General features: G+C 60.1%; 1 protein-coding gene across 1 annotated transcript in view; it reads left to right on the plus strand.

Annotated features, from left to right (window-relative positions):
* Nucleotides 1-18,650, plus strand: part of OBSCN (obscurin, cytoskeletal calmodulin and titin-interacting RhoGEF) — a 169,425-nt gene that overhangs the window by 144,639 nt on the left and 6,136 nt on the right. Inside the window, 23 exon segments of the mRNA XM_036450609.2 lie at nt 2,108-2,186; nt 2,405-2,529; nt 2,687-2,884; nt 3,118-3,153; nt 3,360-3,458; nt 3,554-3,769; nt 4,178-4,241; nt 4,571-4,629; nt 5,562-5,681; nt 5,822-5,961; nt 6,326-6,526; nt 6,614-6,696; nt 6,816-6,989; nt 7,555-7,711; nt 7,953-8,069; nt 8,149-8,313; nt 8,401-8,559; nt 8,679-8,856; nt 9,294-9,407; nt 14,796-14,963; nt 15,327-15,429; nt 15,747-15,876; nt 16,824-16,929. Of these exon segments, the coding sequence (XP_036306502.1) occupies nt 2,108-2,186; nt 2,405-2,529; nt 2,687-2,884; nt 3,118-3,153; nt 3,360-3,458; nt 3,554-3,769; nt 4,178-4,241; nt 4,571-4,629; nt 5,562-5,681; nt 5,822-5,961; nt 6,326-6,526; nt 6,614-6,696; nt 6,816-6,989; nt 7,555-7,711; nt 7,953-8,069; nt 8,149-8,313; nt 8,401-8,559; nt 8,679-8,856; nt 9,294-9,407; nt 14,796-14,963; nt 15,327-15,429; nt 15,747-15,876; nt 16,824-16,929 (2,991 nt within the window).

The following is an 18,650-nucleotide window of genomic DNA, read 5'->3' on the forward strand; positions in this document are numbered from 1 at the left end:
CATGTCCTTCTCTGGCAGTTCTCATGTCATGTCAGTTCTGACTGATCATGCTCCACATCAAGGGTCCTGTGTTCCTGCCTCCTTGCATGTCTGTAGCCTTCTGACTGGGTGCCTGACACCGAGTCTTGCTCTGCGGGGAGCTGGATGTTGTGCATTCCTCCAGGTCTCCTGGAGCTCTGTTGTGGAAAACACGGCTTCTCTGGAAGCACGTTGGTTGTTTGGTGTGTGGTTTGTTAGATGAGGCCAAGGCAGCGCTCACACAGGGCTAATTCTCTTCCTATGGAAGAGAGAACGCTCCTGGGCACCTTCCAGATGCCTGAGGGGTGGGTGTCCAGTCTGGCTGTGGAAATAGGAGCACCCCAGACCTTGTGCCCTCCAGCATTGTTTCCTCCAGCATCTCAGATGGCTCTTCCCTCACATGCACGTGCTGATCAGTCATCTGCTTAATCCCCGAGGGAGGGATCCCTCTTCTCTGTTTTCTGGCCTGTGACTCCAGCTGCCTCTGTCTCCTCAACTCAGAGCCTGCCTGGCTCTGCCTCAGCTTCCTCTTCTGGGCCTGAAAGCAAGATGCTGGGGAATCATGAGGCTCACCATTGTTTACTGCCTATAAGGGGTCAGTGTCCTTGCTGAAACCATTCTGATGATTCAGTACCCAATTCCAAACAATGCTCTCACACCAGCTGGGTGTATTACAGTTTAACTCAGTTTGACATTATCTACTTGAAGATAGCGTCAGACCCCACAGATTAAAGGCTCAGGACCACTAGAGTGAAAGGGTTCAGATGCCAATGGTAAGTCCAAGTTGTCACCCGTGCGTCTGTGTATCAGAGTTCTCACAGCCATCTCCTCAGGTTCCATTAATTTGCTCGAGTGGCTCACAGAACTCAGAGAAACATTTACTTTCGAGGTCACTGTCTTAATGTAAAAATTATAATGCAGGAACTACCAGGTGGAAGAGATGCACAGGACCCGGATGGGGGAGGGGGAGGGCTTGCATGCTCTCTGAGCCCAGCACTCTCCCTGCAGCTCCACCAACTGGGAAGCTCTCCAAACTCCAGTCCTTTTGGGTGTTCCTGGAGGCTCCATCACACAGGCATGATTGATTCAACCTCCAGCCCCTCTGCCTTCCCTCGAGGGACTGAAACTTCCAACCCTCTCATCACATGGCTGCTTGTCCTGGCAACCAGCCCCGTCTTAGGGGCTATCCAAAAGTAACATTATTAACATAAACTCAGCTGTGCTTGACAGGGGCTTGTTAGGAGTTTGAGGGAAACTCCAAGGGTTTTAAGAGCTCTGTGCCAGGAATGGTACAAAACAAAATAGGTATTACTTACTATAAATCATAACATTACGACCATTGTTTCATGTATTTTGTTTCAACCGACGGTGTCTTAGTTCATGCTGCTCTAACAAAGTACCCAAGACAGGGTGGCTTATGAACAACAGAAATGTATTTTTGTGTTTTGGAGGCTGGAAGTCCAAGGGCAGGTGCCAGCACAGTTGGCTTCTTCTGCGTCATAGATGGCCCTCCTGGCTGTGTCCTCGCATGGTGGAAGGAGTGTTGTGGGGTCCCTTTTATAAGGGCACTAACCCCATTTCTAATGGCCCCACCCTCATGACCTTGTCATCCCCCAAAGGTCCCACATCCGAATGCCATCACCTTGGAGGTTAGATTTCAGTATATGAATTTTGGGGGCATACAAACATCCTGTCTATGGCAGAGGGCAGATCCAGTCCAAGTTACACCATCATGGCTACAAGTGGAAGCCCCCATCTGAGGCCCAGATATCCAATCCCTGCCCCTTAGTGGGATGGAATTGGAAGATGTTGCCACTTACCCTGTCTGCCATTGGTGAAGCTCAGGGTCACCCATGTCTATAATTTGTTGGGTCTTGTAGTTAGTTACAGGCCTAGAACTTGGGCTGGTAACAGCCTGGGGGCAGGGAGGGACCACAGGGCGGCTGTGTCCCTATGACTTCTGACTCAGGAGGGTAAGTGGCTCCAGGAACAGCTGTGCAGGGAGAACCAGGTGTCTCTTGTGGGGGAGGGGGGATGTGTCCGGACAGGGGAAATGCAGCCTGGCTCCAGCTTCACCCTTTATTCCCAGTGACCAGCACTGACTATGACACTGCTGCGGATGCCACCGAGACCTCGTCCTACTTCAGCGCCCAAGGCTACCAGTCCAGGTGGGGGCCATACAGGGGTGGCAGTGCCCAGCAGGCTGGCATGGGGGTGGCCGTGCTGGCTTGGCCTGACAGAATCCCAGTCCTGGAAGCTCCACCAAGGCCATGTGGTCTCTGTCCAGCATATTAATAGAGAGCCTCAGGAGCCATCCAGACTGACCTTACTCCCCTTGGACCCCTCACCCATCCACATCACGCTGCCCCTCTCTGTTCCCTGCCAGTCGCGAGCAGGAGGGTGCAGAGTCTACGTCGGAAGAGGGACAATTGCCCCAGGTGGTGGAGGAGCTGAAAGACCTCCAGGTGGCCCCCGGCACACGCCTGGCCAAGTTCCAGCTCAAGGTGAAAGGTGAGGGAGATAGGGCCGGAGGGCTGGGTGGGGCCTTCCACTGCTAGACGTTAGGTGGTCACTGTGGCCTGGGGGGCCTCCAGGGATCCCCTCAGGTGGAGGACACAGCACCCCCTGGGCAGTGGCCCCATGCTGACCACTCTCCCTGTGGTGTCAGGCTACCCGGCGCCCCGCCTGTACTGGTTCAAAGATGGGCAGCCCCTGACTGCTTCTGCGCACATCCGCATGGTGAACAAGAAGACGCTGCACAGCCTGGAGATCCTCTCGGTCACCAGCGAGGATGCCGGCCAGTACTCCGCCTACATCAGCAACTCCGTGGGCGCCGCCTACTCCTCTGCCCAGCTGCTGGTCCAAGGTGGGAGCTGGGGGCCGATGTCCGCCTATAGGACCCCCCATGGCAGGCCTGGGATTGGGCCCACGGCCTTCCCCCAGGGGCAGAGGTGTGGTGGAGGGCAGACACCTGCCTGCCTGCATGCCAGAAGGTGCTGGGTGTGGGAGTGGGAGGGTGTCCTGCACCCTTGGAGCAGGCCCCGGGGCCCAGGCAGGACACACTGTCCTACTTCAGGTCTGACTTCCCTCCTCTTTCAGGCCCTAATGACCCAGAAAAGAAGCCGGCGGCAGCAGGTGAGCCCAGTCCGGATGGCGGGAGGCCAGGAGGCTCAGTGAGGGGGGATGCCCATCGATGGAGGATAGGAAGGATCCCTGGTCACAGGCTCTAGGGACAGTGACTCGGGGGGGTGAGGACTTGGGCCTGGGAGGGGGGGCAGAGGCTACCCGTCCTAGGGCTGTGGGCCTGCACTTGTCACCAGCAGCCTCCGGTGTCCCCCCAGATGTGCAGCAGCAGCTGGTGCCACCCCGCTTCCTGGAGAAGTTCACCTCTAAGAAGGTGAAGAAGGGCTCCAGCATTACCTTCTCTGTGAAGGTCAAAGGTGGGGCATCCTGCCCTCCCTCCCTCCCTCAGAGACACCCCCTTCTAGATTCTCTCCTCATGGGGGCTGACGGTCCATCATCCACTCCTGCCCAGGGCTCCCCGCCCCCACGGTGCACTGGCTGCGGGAGGAGGCGGAGCAGGTGCTGTGGATCGGCCAGGACACCCCGGGCTACACGGTGGCCAGCTCAGCACAGCAGCACAGCCTGGTCCTGCTGGACGTGGGCGCACAGCACCAGGGCACCTACACCTGCATCGCGTCCAACGCTGCCGGCCAGGCCCTCTGCTCCGCCAGCCTGCATGTCTCTGGCTGTGAGTGGGCGTGGGCGGCCTGTTGGGGATGGGAGGGAGCCATCCTCTCTGAGGACTTTCATCCCCCCTCTGAGACCCTGCCCAGACCCTCCCTGAGCACAGGCCCCAGGGGCCAGCTCCCATCCTGCCTGTGGGCTCAGACCAGCCCCTGCCACCGCAAGCAGTCCCTTCCTGGCCCCTCAGCCCTCTGTGGGCAGGCCCATCAAGTGTGGACCCATTCCTGTCCCCACCACTGGGGGGGCGGGGGGGGGGGGCTACGTTGGGATTCCGGGCACAGCCTTTCCTGGGGGCTCTGGGCCAACAGGCCAAAGCCCTAGGTAGGGGTGGCCCAGACATGCCAGGCAGAGGTCCCCACCAGAATCATCTCAGCGGTTGGGGTCATTCTGGCATCACCTGTGCTTCTGACAGTGCCCAAGGAGGTGGGACCAGTGGGAGAGGTGAAGGAGGCCCTCATCTCTACCTTTCTTCAGGGGTGAGTGAGGGCTCTGCCAGAGCTGACGGGGGTGGCTTGGGGTTCTAGAAGCCCTGGGAGGGGGCAGCACTGCTGCCAGGGAGGGAGTCCTATCTCTGTCCCTTGCAAGCTGTCCACCTCCCCACCCTCTACCTCTGCCAAAAAAACAAACAAAAAACAAACAAAAAAACCACCTTGCTGTGCCTCAGTTTCCCCATTGTGAAATGAGGGCTCCCCTGAGCCTGACTGGCATCCGGGCCACAGACTCTTTCTGTCAGAGCTCCCACCCAAGGGTACGTGTGGTGGGCCCACCCCAGGCCCTCAGGGTTCCTCCCCCCGCACCCCCCCAGGACCAAAGCCATCTCGGAACAGATGCCTGTGGATTTCAGCAGCCTGGCTGGGCAGAAAGGTATGGGCGGTGCTAATGGCCGGTCCCTAATTTGGGAGGGGGTGTGGCAGAGGCTGCCTGGCCCCAGGCCTGGGCCTCAGATTCTGAGCTCTGTGCCCTGCCAGCCCCTGGCTCAGCTCTCTCAGCCAGAGGCTGTGTGGATGCCCGGGTGCAGGGGGCTGCAGACTCAGAGCTCGGGTGAGGGGCCCCGTATGTTCAGCCCCTTCCCAGGCAACTGCTCAGGGCATTCTGGAACCTCGGCATGTTTTTACCTTCTTTATGGAAAATACCGAGTCTGCACAGAAGAGAGGACAGAGCCGTGTGCCCATTGCCCACCTTAGGGTCACTTGTTGGATGATCTACAGCTACTGCCTTTACCTGCCCCCAACCCCCAGTGGCCCTCATTCACCCTTAACCCCAGCCACCGAAGTTTGCCCCCCAGCCCTCAGGCCAGCAATCTGGGTCCTGCCCCCTGCCTTCAGGGTCCAGGCCCCGCCCCCCTCTCCCACAGCCTGGCTGAGCTCCCAGGGCCCTCTGCCCCTCCTGAACCCCTCCCCAGGTCAGCCGCCAAGTTGGAACCCCAATGGAGAAAGCACAACCCACTGGGGCTCCAGTGTCTTCAAGCTCCTCCCCCACCCTGGACTCTACCCAGCTTGACCCTCAGCTGCCCTTGCCCAGTGCCCTGCAGCCATGCTGGCTGCTCATTCTCCTAACCGCCCCCCGCCCCTCTCCTGGGCCCAATTCCCTGCAATTGTAGCTTCCTCCATCACACCTTGGCCCAGACACCTGTGAGCCATTGAGGCCCCATATCCTTGTCAGTGTCCCTGCTTCTGGCAGCATAGGCCCAAGCCTGTGTGTACCCGTCTCCCTGAGCCCTGAGTCAGGAGGGGCCTGGAGGGGGTGCGTGGGCCTGTCTGGAGTGCACACTGGCTCAGCGAGGGTCTGACCACCAGGAGAGCCGCTGGCAGCCGAGGCCCATGGCCACCTGACCCTGGCTGAGGTGGGCACGGAGGAGTTCCTGCAGAAGCTGACCTCACAGATCACGGAGATGGTGTCGGCCAAGATCACCCAGGGTGAGGGGCTGGCATGGATCAATATCCTAGGTGGGGGATAATGGGGGTGGTGACCCAGGGCCAGGGTCCACCAGGCCAGACCCATGGGGAGGGGCACAGGGCACTGGCCCTTCCCAGTGTCACATGCCCTGTGCCCCCAGCCAAGCTACAGGTGCCTGGAGGTGACAGTGACGAGGAGTCCAAGACACCGTCTGCCTCTCCCCGTCATGGCCGCTCTCGCCCCTCCTCCAGCGTCCAGGAGTCGTCCTCGGAGTCGGAAGATGGAGACTCCCGGGGGGAGGTGCTGGGGACTGGGGGGTAATGGGGCCCATGGAGGGGAACAGGAGTGAGGGTGGGAGAGGGAACGGGGGCCTTTGGGTGACAGGGTGGAGGAAGCTGAGGACAAACAGCTGAGCAGCCACCATCACCACCAGGACCCAGGACATCCCAGCAGCCCTGAGGCTCCCACTTGCCCCTCTGGGTGGCCCCATCGGGCACCCCTGATAGCGTTGCCGTCAGCGGAGCTCAGTGGGGCCTGTCCTACGACGTCACAGAATGTTAGGATGGCTTCTCCTCCCCGCTTCGGGCCCGGGCCCTGTGGCAGGGGCCTTGGGAAGCCCTGCGGCTGGCTGCCCTCTGGCCTGACGCAGCGCCCTCCTCCCCAGATCTTTGACATCTACGTGGTCACCGCCGACTACCTGCCCCTGGGGGCCGAGCAGGACGCCATCTCGCTGCGGGAGGGCCAGTACGTGGAGGTGCTGGACTCGGCCCACCCTCTGCGCTGGCTGGTGCGGACCAAGCCCACCAAGTCCAGCCCCTCGAGGCAGGGCTGGGTGTCCCCCGCCTATCTGGACAGGCGGCTCAAGGTACCTGGGCGGCCTGGGAGGGGGCAGGTGAGTTTGGGGGCCGGGCCAGCGCCCAGGCCACCACCAACCCTCTCTGTGCCTCATCAGCTGTCTCCCGAGTGGGGGCCCACAGAGGCCCCCGAGTTCCCTAGGGAGGCCGTGTCTGAGGATGAGTACAGGATGCGGTTGAGGTGAGGAGCATGGCGGGGGATCTTTGGTTGACGAGGTTGTGTGGTGGGGCTGCCCCCTCCAGCGTCTGGCTGGTGCCTGTTCAGCATTTGAGCCCTTGGTCCCCTCACCCTGCCTCCAGCTCCATCGTCCAGGAGCTGCTGAGCTCTGAGCAGGCCTTCGTGGGCAAGCTGCAGTTCCTGCAGAGCCACCACATGCAGCACCTGGACCACTGCCCCCACGTGCCGGCCGCGGTGGCCAGCCAGAAGGCCGTCATCTTCCGCAACGTGCAGGACCTCGGCCAGTTCCACAACAGGTAAGCGGGCCTGTGTGTGCAGACACATGCACACACATGCAGACATACCACACACGTGCGAATGTACCCTCAGGCTGGGCCTCCAAGGCTTAGCAGGAGCCAAGACAGGCGGGAGAGAAACTGCGCACTTGATGCACTTGTTGGCACACCACACCCATGTACACAGATACACACATCCTCTGGAACATAGGCGTGTGCACCTGCTTACCCAGCACTCCTATCTGCTGCAGCCTCTGTATATAGGCACACATGCCATTACATGCATGGGAATGGCTTACATTGGGCACATGGGTACATGTGCACAGCCACACAACATATACAGCAGACAATGCACAGGCACTACATGTGTGCACCTGTTTACTTGTGCACACATGCTTACATATATATGCCCCAATGTACATGCACTTGTTACATGCATGCACACACATGTGCACACCCTAAAACACCACACACACATGTCCTCACAGCCCAGCCTGTTCCCAGGACTCTGCCTGTTTCTCCCCAAACCTGGGACGGGCTGGCAGGGGCAGTGAGCAGGGTCCTGATGTTGTCGCCTCCACGCCAGCTTCCTGCAGGAGCTGCAGAGCTGCGAGACAGATGACGACGTGGCCATGTGCTTCCTCAAGAACCAGGAGGCCTTCGAGAAGTATCTGGAGTTCCTGGTGGGCCGGGTGCAGGCCGAGTCGGTGGTGGTCAGCACGGCCGTGCAGGAGTTCTACAAGGTGCCCTCCCCCAGCCAGTGCTGCGCGCCCCCCCACTCCGTCTCCAAGGTCACCTTCCCTGACCCTGCCGGCCTCCCACCTCCTGCCGGGGCCCCACAGCCGGCCCAGGCCCTGGGGCCCTGGCTTGTGAGCAAAACAGGCAGAGCCCTGCAGTTCTCACCTGTCAGCGATCGGCCGCCGCCCGTGGGGGGAGGGAGGTGAGGTGCCCTCCTGCCCTGAAACCGCTCTGCGGTTCCCCCAGAAATACTCGGAGGAGGTGCTGTCGGCCACGGACCCCTCGCAGCCGCCCCCGCCGCCGCTGCAGCACTTCCTGGAGCAGCCGGTGCAGCGGGTGCAGCAGTACCAGGCTCTGCTCAAGGTGGGCCCGGCCCCTCGCCCACACCACCGCGCCCCGTCCTGTCCCGGGCTGGCGGGCACCTGACGGGGCCTCTCTGCAGGAGCTGATCCGCAACAAGGCGCGGAACCGGCAGAACTGCGCGCTGCTGGAGCAGGCCTACGCCGTGGTGTCCGCCCTGCCGCAGCGGGCCGAGAACCAGCTGCACGTGTCGCTCATGGAGAACTACCCGGGCACCCTGGAGGCCCTGGGCGAGCCCATTCGCCAGGTCTGCGGAGGGCGCCACGCAGAGAGGACGGGGTGGGGGGGGGGGGCGCTGTGCCTCAGGCTGACCGAGACCTGACCCCTCTCCCAGGGCCACTTCATCGTGTGGGAGGGGGCACCGGGCGCACGGATGCCCTGGAAGGGCCACCACCGCCACGTCTTCCTGTTCCGCAACCACCTGGTGGTCTGCAAGCCCAAGAGGGACTCCCACACCGACACCTTCAGCTACGTGTTCCGGAACATGATGAAGGTGTGCAGGCACAGAGGAGCCTGGGGGGGTGGGGGGCGCCCTGCAGGGTGGGCAGGAGGAGCCCTGGGTGGGTCCTCTGGCCACGTCCCGGGCAGTGAGCCTGCTTCCTCCCCTCACAGCTGAGCAGCATCGACCTGAACGAGCAGGTGGAGGGGGATGACCGCGCCTTCGAGGTGTGGCACGAGCGGGAGGACTCGGTGCGCAAGTACCTCCTGCAGGCCCGGACTGTCATCACCAAGAACGCGTGGGTGAAGGAGATCTGCGGCATCCAGCAGCGCCTGGCCCTCCCCGTCTGGCGTGAGTGCTGGTCCCAGCGGTGAGGTTGGATGGGGGATCAAACCTGCCAGCCAGGCCGTCTGGCTCGGGGACACCCGGGCCCCTGCCCCTGCCTGTGCAGCACCCCTCAATCAGTCCAGCCTGCGCTGGGGTGCTGGGATGGCTATGACCCGAGTGGGGCCCTCAGCACAGCAGAGAAGCCCAGAGGGGTTAGGGGTGTGAAGGTCTGATCCCTGGGTCTCCTTTCCCATCTAGAGCACACTCTCCTGTCCACACTCCCCTCCACTCCCCACTGCACCCAGCCTGACGCTGACTCAGATTCCCACTCGGGCCCAGTGAGGGCTCCAAAGGGGTGGTGACTGCAGCACCCACACTGCTTGGCCCTGGACCCCTGGCCCTACCAGGGTGCACCGAGGCCGGGGTAGCACTCGGCCCAGGTGTGTGGTGTGTGTCCCCAGGGCCCCCGGATTTCGAGGAAGAGCTGGCCGACTGCACAGCCGAGCTGGGTGAAACCGTCAAGCTGGCCTGCCGTGTGACGGGCACGCCCAAGCCCATCGTCAGCTGGTACAAAGGTAGGTCCCCATGGGCTCAGGGTGCTGGCCTTGCCACAAGGCAGAGCCGCCCGGGAGGAATCAGGCTCGGTGGGGACCAGGACCAGGGTGGGGCCTGGCCAGGGGCTGGGGGCCAGGGACAGGCTGGGTGCTCCTGCCCCAGTTGCCTGCTCCCAAATCAAAGACAGCATGAGGTGGGATGAAGGAGAGGGTGTGCATCAACCCTCTCTAGGGGAGTGGACCGGCGGCAGCAGACAGACAAAGGTGTGACGGGAAGTCAGAACAAGGCACAGCCGGCACACCTGCTGGAGGCTTCCGAAGAGCAGTGAGGTGGCCAGAAGGCCAGGGAGAGGGGGCGCCGCGGCAGAACAGCGGGAAACGTGGGCAGCCGTGGGGCCTCACATTTGACTGAGTGATGGGAGCTGCAGAGTTCAGGGATCCCCGGGACACCCTCACTCTGACGGCAAGGTCCCGGGTCCCACAACTCCTGTGAGGTTCAGTGATTCACAGAACTCAGCGGAGCCCTTCCACTGAGGTTCCAGTTATTGCTGTGAAAAGGGGGAGGGTGTGGCCAGGTGCAGGTGGGTTGGGCAGACAGTGCCTGTTCTCCCCGCTCTGGTGTTGGACAGCTCAGGGAGAGTGGCCAGCTAGGGGCTCTCATCACGCCTTGGTGTCCCGGCTTTCTGTTGGGGGTCGTTCATGTTGTCAAGACCCACTGCTGCACGGCTGACCTCAGTCACAGCCCCTCCAGGGGTCAGGCCGACGCTGCGTGTTCCAGAGCCCCCACGCTCAACCACAGTGTGGCACAGGCCATTCAGAGCGGTCCAGGGCCCCAGGGAAAGCGGGATCTCTTGTCAGAGGTCCCCTGGGTGGGCAGATAAGCCTCCTCTGGACCGGCAGGCAGTCCTCTGAGACCCTAGTCCAGGGTAAATAACCAAGTCCAGTCCTGGTTTCGGAGGATTTATTCCAGGGCTGTCGGTCCTTCTTGTCCTACTCGTCCACCCCTAGCCAGGGGCGTTTGTCTGCCCTTGAAGGGCTAAGGATGGGGCTGGAGAGGACACACAAGGGGCGCTTTGTGGAGATGTGCAGGAGGGGCCTCCCTGTGCCCTCGGTCAGAGCTGCATGGCAGACCTGGGGATGCAGCAGCTGGTTCCCATGCCAATTGGTTCCCGGGATCTTCTTTCTGAAAGGAGGCCTGCTGGCCCACGTCCTGGGATCCACAAGGTCCCCTCCCAGACACCTTGCCCTGCACAGAACCTGTACAGCTCCCTTCCATTGTCCCTCTGCACCCAGACCTTTCCCTGAAGGGCAGGCTCAGGCCCTCCAGACATGACTCAGCCTTCCTCAGGTCCTCCTTTTGGCCAGATTGTCCTCAGGCGCATGTGCTGGCCTGCCACATCCGAGGGGATTAGGGCGTACCTCACCCTGCGGTCAGGGTGGGACCCTGGGTTCTTAACTGCGCCTCTCTCTTTCACCCTGGCGCTTACCCAGTGAGACCCTGGAGGGGATGGGCCGACTGGGGACATTGGGTCCAGTGAGTGCAAGACGTGAGGGGAAGCTGGACGGACAGCTCACACCGACATGATGGTCAAACTGCAGGTGGTCTGGGTGGCGCATGCACCCATGGGGTGTGGCCAGAGCCAGCGGTTGGCTGACCTGAAACAGCATCATGACAGGAAACACCTCAGATAGCCCTTGAGGCGCTGACTTGCCAGGATAGGGGTCCGCTCGTGTGATGTGCCCCCACCCGGACTAGAGCATTTCTCAGCAGTCCTCTGTGTGGCTGCAGTGGGGTCAGTGCCCTGCACCCCAGGGCAGCTCCCTGCAGAACCCTGGTGCTGGGTTGGAGCCCATCAGCAGCCTCTCTTTGCCTCTGTGGCTCACAGCCCAAGGTGGGGGTGTCTTCTGCCAGGCCACTGTGTTTTAAGTGGCAAAACAAACAGCCAAGCCACTTGCAACTGCTCAAGCACATAACAACCTTGGCCGGGAAGAGCAGCATCGGGCAGAAGTCAGACTCGCCAGCAGACAGCATGTCCTCACACAGCAGGAGCTGAGTGTTGGGGGCAGAGGATCAAGTCCTGACCCACCTGGGGCAGCTGCCGGGAGCAGAGAGCACTGGCCATGAGAATGCACAGCAGACCTGCTGCAGCCACCCTGCCTACCCCAGCTGGAGCCACGGGAGTAGAGGCTGGATCGGGCTGTGACGGTCCACTCCCTCTGGCTGTTCAAGGCTGTTGATTTGGGACGCAGCCTCTTCCGTCACCCAGCTACCTTCACATCACACAGGAGGCCCCGAACCTCCTTTCTCCGTGGGGCTCTAAGCTTCAAGCTGGGAAGGGACTGACTGCGGGGCTGAAGCGGTTCCGTGCTCCAGGACCACCTCTCAATGTGCTCCTCCCCCCCAAACACAGCAAACATCAGGGTCTAGAGGTAGGAGCCACAGCCACAGTCCCCGGACACTATCTTCCCGGATAACCATGAACCTTGTGAAGACTCCATCCGTGGAGTCCAAGTGCCTGTATCGGAAGACCTTTGAAGGTCTGAGTTCTCCCCCTGCCTGAGGCCCCAGCATGTAGGACGAGCACGTAGGACCAGAGAGGCTGCTGCCCACCACGCCTGATCATCGTTCTCTTAAAGCAGTGGTGGTGGGTGGAGGAGAGGAAGGGGCCAGGGATCAAGACGCACTTCCACAGTTCAGTGACATCCAGTGCTTTGGGCTCGCCCAAACCCTAACCTTGGCAGCATGACCGTCTCTGCTGATGTATCCATTTCAGCCCTGGGACCCCTTGTCTGAACAGCTGCGTCATCGCTCTCTGGGTTCCACGCCCTTCCGCTCACTGCGGTTTAACTTGTTGGTAGTGACCTTTATGCTGTCCACTTAGCAGGTTGACCTTTATTATGGGTTGTCCATCCCTAGCCTTTCTGTGATGGCTGGACAAGATTTCTGAGGTGGCCGAAACCGGTTTGGCTCAGTGGATAGAGCGTCAGCCTGCGGACTGAAAGGTCTCAGGTTTGATTCCGGTCAAAGGCATATACCTTGATTGCTGGCACATCCCCAGTAGGGGGTGTGCAGGAGACAGCTGGTCGATGTTTCTCTCTCGTTGATGTTTCTAACTTTCTATCCCTCTCTCTTCCTCTCTGTAAAAAGTCAATAAAATATATTAAAAAAAAAAAAAGATTTCTGAGGTGGCAGGGCCACCTATCAGACAACATGCCCCCAGGCCACCTCTTCCAGCCGTCACCAGCATTTTAGATGCCACCCAGGTGCCACGAGCCGTGTGCCAGCCATCAGTGGCTCCCTGTGGAACATTTTCTGTTCAGGTGCCTGTCCTCATACCCAGAATTCTCACTCGTACCTGTCCTCTGCCCATCGGGGTTGATGATGGTAGCACTTGTTGATGTTTCAGAAGAGGGCTGTGCATGCAAAGCTCTCCCCTAATGCTGAGGGAGCCAACACACCAAAGAACGAGGCAGACAAGTCCAGCTGGTCGGTTAGTGAGGTTAACAGGAGGCTTACATACAGATCTCCCCGCTTTGCCTCCCAGACCGTTTTGTAGCCAGTGAGAGGGTATCGTGGGAAAGACATGTTAATCTAAAGGGACGGGGCCTGCCAGGTGCCCAGGGGGTCTGGCATCAGAGCTGGTCAAGAGACAGACAGGTCCAGGGCGAATCACTCCAGAGGCAGAGCACAGCGTTTCCAGGGGCGGGGCCGGGAGTCAAGGTGGCAGATTAGCTACATCAGGGCCAGCTCTGTCCACACATCGAGAAGCAGGGTGACCTGAGGCTGCACCAACAGCGCCTGAGAGAGCGTGTCGATCAAGGCCCCAACCAGCAATCTGCTCGGAGCCTCCCTCTGGGCGCCTAGACTGCAGCCCTTGTCCAGCCCCTCTCCGTTCCCAGGCAGCAGGTGGAGAGGTCTGAGCCTGCTCAGCTGACCACATAGGTTGGTTGGCATGGACCTCCCTCTGGCCCTGGACTGGCCACCTTCTTTCTCTGCTGGAATGAGATGTCTCTGACTATGTCCCTTGTTTGTCACCAAACTGAACATCAGAAGCCATGAAGAATCTGAGATGATTTCCTGCCTCCCAGCCAGACAGACACAAAACCCGGTCAGAGATAGAGACTGCTGGTCACAGAAAAGCACAGAGCTTTGGGCCAGTTGCCCTGATCCCCATGCCCAGGGCCAGATGATAGATGTGCACAGTGGTTTGCACCACAAGAGAGATCCCAAGATTTAGAAGGTGCTGAGTTTGGTTTTTTCAATATATTTTATTGATTTCTTTTTACAGTGAGGAAGGGAGAGGGATAGAAAATTTTAGAAACATCGATGAGAGAGAAACATCAATCAGCTGCCTCCTGCACAGTCTCCACTGGGGATGTGTCCACAACCAAGGTACATAACCTTGACTGCAATCGAACCTGGGACCTTTCAGTCCGCAGGCTCTATCCACTGAGCCAAACTGGTCAGGGTGGTGCTGAGCTTTTGTGGGGCTGCTGACCCATCTGTCCGTCCATTTCCCAGAGAGAGAAATGCTTTGGGGGTAGGGGTGGGGGCAGGGGTGCGGGCGGGGGGGGGGGGGCGGGGTGAGGAGAGGTTCTGTTTCTGTGCCCTGGGCAGCCCAGGTGTCTCAGCTGGCGGCATGTCTGCACAGCGGTGGGCCTCGTGGGATGCTAGAAAGGCCTGGACAGAAGGACAAGGACTGAGGAGGCACTGGGTTGATGATGTCACCAGCAGCCTGGCAGAGAGCTGTTCTGGGGGAGATGAAAGGGTGGGGGCGCGCACGTTGGGGGGCGGTGAGAAGGAAGCACTGGAGTGAGAACAACTGTCCTGGAACTCAGTAGAGGGGAGGAAGAGGAATGGGGTGGCAGCTGGAGGCTTCGTCTTGTTTGCGTTAAAATCATTTGGTTTCCTGTGAATTAAAGGTCACGATTCTGGTTACGAACGGTTGTAATTTAAACCACATTGTTTAGCACACACAGAGCTATGGGGAAGTGTTTGTTTGTGGGATTTCACTTATTTATGGAGGAAAGAGTTCTCCGGAGTGAAAGGTGCACCTCTCCCCACCCCTCACTCAGGAAGGACTCACATGATGGCTGGAGACATTAGTTTGGGCGGGTATTCAGACAGCGTGTCTGTTGCCGTTGGGGAGGTCTGCGCCTTGGAGGTGCCTGGAGGTCACAGAATCACTGGCAAGGCGGCTCAGGGTCTGCTTATCGGAATGGGGTTCAGGCCCCCAGCCTGCTCTTGCCTCCAGATAAGAGCCCACCCTCCAAAGGCCACACTGTGCACACGAAGGCCTGGGGACGTATCCAGGGAGCTGCACCTGGCCCCTATGCTTCAGGACCACCCCCTAACCCTCACTGCCTGTGACCATGACCCCAGGCAAGCCCGGCCTCCCTCCTTTCCAGATGGAAAGCCAGTGGACGTGGACCCTCACCACATCCTCATTGAAGACCCCGATGGCTCGTGCACGCTCATCCTGGACAATCTGACCAGTGCGGACTCCGGCCAGTACATGTGTTTTGCGGCCAGCGCTGCCGGCAATGCCAGCACCCTGGGCAAGATCCTGGTGCAGGGTGAGCCTGGGAGGGAGGATAGATGGGCACCCAGACCACACCCACCACAGCAGTCCCCACGGCCGTGCAGGCCTTCGGATGAGCTGAGGGTGGTTGTGGATGTCTGACCCAAGTCTGGGGGCCCCTTGGTCTGGGTGGGGTCCTGCACATTATGCCTTTTCTCTTTGTCTCTGTGTTCCTCTCTGTGTCTCTCTCTCTCCATACTTTCTCTCTGTCTCTCTATCTCTTCCTTCCTCTGTCTTTCTGTGTCTCTCAATCTATCTCTCTGTGTATCTCTTTACCTATCTCTGTTTCTTTTCATCTCCTTCCCTCCCTCTCTTCCTCCCTCCCTCCCTTTCTCCTCCCAACCCTGCGGCCCCACAGTCCCCCCGAGGTTTGTGAACAAGGTCCGGGCAGTGCCTTTCGTGGAAGGAGAGGACACCCAGGTCACCTGCACCATCGAAGGGGCCCCACACCCTCAGATCAGGTGGGTTAGGTGGACAAGGGGGGTGGGTCTGCCCCAGGGCCTCCACTTCTGCCTGTAAATCGAGGGTGGGCAGCATGTTCACTGGGTTTGGGTCAACTAGACAGAAGCTCAGCCATGTGGGTGAGAAGTGGGTGTCTTGGGGGCGTGGCCTGTCTGACACAGCCCTCGCTGCAGCAAGGAGGGCACTGCCAGGCTGGATGTTGGGCAGATGGCATCCAAAAGGCTGGGCGCCGTAAGGACACCAGGGATGGGTGAGGTGGGTCATGAGCCCTGGGGGCTGGAAAGGCCCTACTGACTCCTGGGGCTGCTGGCTTCAGGTGGTACAAGGATGGGGTCCTCCTGACCTCTGGTGGCAAGTACCGGACCCTGAGTGAGCCACGCAGTGGCCTGCTGGTGCTGGAGATCCGGGAGGCCAGCAAGGAGGACCTTGGCCATTATGAGTGTGAGGTGAGGAGGGAGGATGAAGGGAAGTGGTGGGGGGGCTTGCCATGGGGCCACAACCTTGTCATCGCCATCGGTAACACATGTTGTAGGGTGGACACCAGGTTCAGGTCCCACAGGGTCCATGGTGGAACACCGAGTCCACTGTCATCCACATCCACGGATGAGACAGAAGCTGTCAGGTCCACTGCCACCACCATCCATGATCCATGATGAGGGAGGGGACACAGGCTTGCTGTCACCTACCATTCATGATGAGAGATTGTACAACAGACTTACCAAAGTCCATTCTGAGACAGGGCGCCATGAAAGTGTCTCCCACCACCGTGGTGAGAGAGGAGATACCAGACAGACTTTCACTCACCTTCTGAGAGGGAACACCAGGCCACTGTCGCACATCACTCATCATTACAGGAGGGAAACCAGGCAACTTCCACCCCATTGAGGATGAGCTAACAGGACTCCATAAGCGGGGCTCTGGGCAGCGTCTGTCCTGCCCTTCATGGTCCAGGGACAGGGTGTGCGGGCTGTGTCTGTCTGGGGCCAGCCTCCTCCCTGATACTGCCGCTAGCAGCCTGGGGTGGGCCAGGAGGAGTCTGCCCTCCATGTCAGGTCTCGAGTCCGCTTGGGCCCTGTAAGTTCCATTCGGCCTCATGCTCTAGCCCACATGTGTCAAACACAAGGCCCGCGGGCCAAATCCGTCCCGCCAGGCCTTGCAATGTGGCCCGCACCGCGCTGTCATCACTGCACTCCGCTGCGTTTCCATCACAATGACAGTTTATGACTGTTCAGTAAACCATTCGGCCCGCGATTTAGGCTGGATTTTAGATTTTGGCCCCTTCTCTGATTGAGTTCGACACCTCTACTGAGTCTAGCCAGTCCTTACTCACCAAAGGGGCGAGTCAGCCTCCCTGGATTCTCAGTGGCCTTTGCCGTCTGTGTCTGTCCCGCAGCTGGTGAACCGGCTGGGCTCCGCACGCGACGGCGTGCAGCTGTGCCTGCAAGGCCCTACCCTGCAGGCCAGGGAACGCCGCCGGGAGCACGTGGCTGTGGTGGAAGGTAGGTGCAGCTGCAGACGGCCTCGGCCTGGCTGGATGTGCCATGCACGTGGGCAGGGATGGGTAGGGTGACAGTCCTTCCAATCAGGGTGTGCTCCCTGGAGAAGAGGCATTGAATGGAGGGGCTGCAGAGGCCCGACTGGAATACAAGGTGGGTGGGATGGGGATGATGGGCCATAAACCCAGAACCCAGGCATGGCTGGTCCAACAACTCTAGAGCTCAGGGCTCAGGCCCTGCTCACCAGCCCTGTGAGTGAGTATAAAGGGCAGTCCTGGGACTGGGCAGCCCGCCGGGCAACAGCCAGCAAGTCCTCATGGGAGGGGCAGTAGGAACGGTGAGAGGGGGGGCCCTAGCAAAGTGTAGGCAGCTAGGCTCCAGCTTGGCTCCCTGGAGATGAAGCAGATGTCATGGTGCTGGTCCCTCCATACTAAGCAGGATGTCCATGTTGCAAATCCCTGGCCTGGGGTCACTCCTGGGGTCCTGGGAGGGGGAGCAGTGGACCAGACTACAGAATGGGCCTCATTTAGGAAGATGTGTTTCTGGCAGGAGGCGAAAGGCAGGGGAGTGCCTCATGCTTCCACTCACACACACTGTGACCCCAGGGTCCCAGCTGGGCCTGGCTGAGGATGGCCAGGACGGGGAGGAGGGCAGCTCACATCTGTCCTGGGCCTGCTCCGTCTGAGAGAGCAGCCTTCTGGGGCTCACAGAGCAGGCTGCCACCATGGGAAGAGCTGCTCCCTCTGAGCTGCCTCACCTGGGAGAGGCTGTCGGGAAGGTGGTGGGCTTCCCGACCCTGGAGACATGCAAGGACAGTCTGGGCCAACACCTGGTGGAGCTGCAACTCCCATCGTAGGACAAGTTCAAATGTGTGTCCTCCTAATTCTGCAAGTTGGCTGCTGTGATCCTTGGCCACTAGACCCAGTCCCTCCCAGGACCTGGCATCTGGGGGCCACTGTCTGTCTGGACCCTCAGAGAGTTGGCCACCTAGACTCTCCAGGGCTTTGAGACTCTCCAGAGCCCTCATGGAGACCCGGCCCTCCCTGTGGGCAATGGTTCTGGTCCCTCATCCCCCAGAGGACTGCCTGCACTGCCAGTTCTGCCGGAGGACAGGGCTACCTCTGGCGCCTCCACTTCCTGTGGTGGCATCTCCAGGGGATGTACTGAGCAAGGGGCTGGAGCTCCCTCTCAGCCAGGGATAAGCGCGTCCTACAGAGCCGTTCTCTTCACTGTCATGGTGGATCTTTTCTTGTCAATGTTCCGTGACCGGCCTCCAGTGTGGACAAGTGCTGTGCCTCACTCAGGGAGATGGCCAGCCCTCAGAGACCCTGGAGGCGGAGCCCGCCACCTCCCGCTTCCTAACCCTGGCCTGCTGCTTTACCGATAACCTGGTGGCCCGCAGCCAGCTGGCCCTGTGGAGTGGGCGCTGCCCCCTCGCTTGTGAAACCGCACTGGGCTGGAAGTCCTGCTTCGCACGTCTGCATCCTTCCACAGTCGCCAGTTCTCAGCAGGGCCCAGGGCCTGTCAGGCTGCAGTTAGGTCAGGAACAAAGCCATTCAGGGGTGCCAGGCCAGCACTCCCAAAAGCAGCAGGACGGGCCTGTCAGGGAGGGTGAGAAGCAGAGGCCTGGTTCTCTCATTGCTCTGCGCACAGGGTCTGCCTGGAGGCAGCCAACAGGCTGACTCTCTGGACCCAGCTTAGACAAATATATGGCATTTTGTCTG

This window comes from Pipistrellus kuhlii, unplaced genomic scaffold (genome assembly GCF_014108245.1).
Source record: "Pipistrellus kuhlii isolate mPipKuh1 unplaced genomic scaffold, mPipKuh1.p scaffold_m20_p_21, whole genome shotgun sequence".
Taxonomy (NCBI): domain Eukaryota; kingdom Metazoa; phylum Chordata; class Mammalia; order Chiroptera; family Vespertilionidae; genus Pipistrellus; species Pipistrellus kuhlii.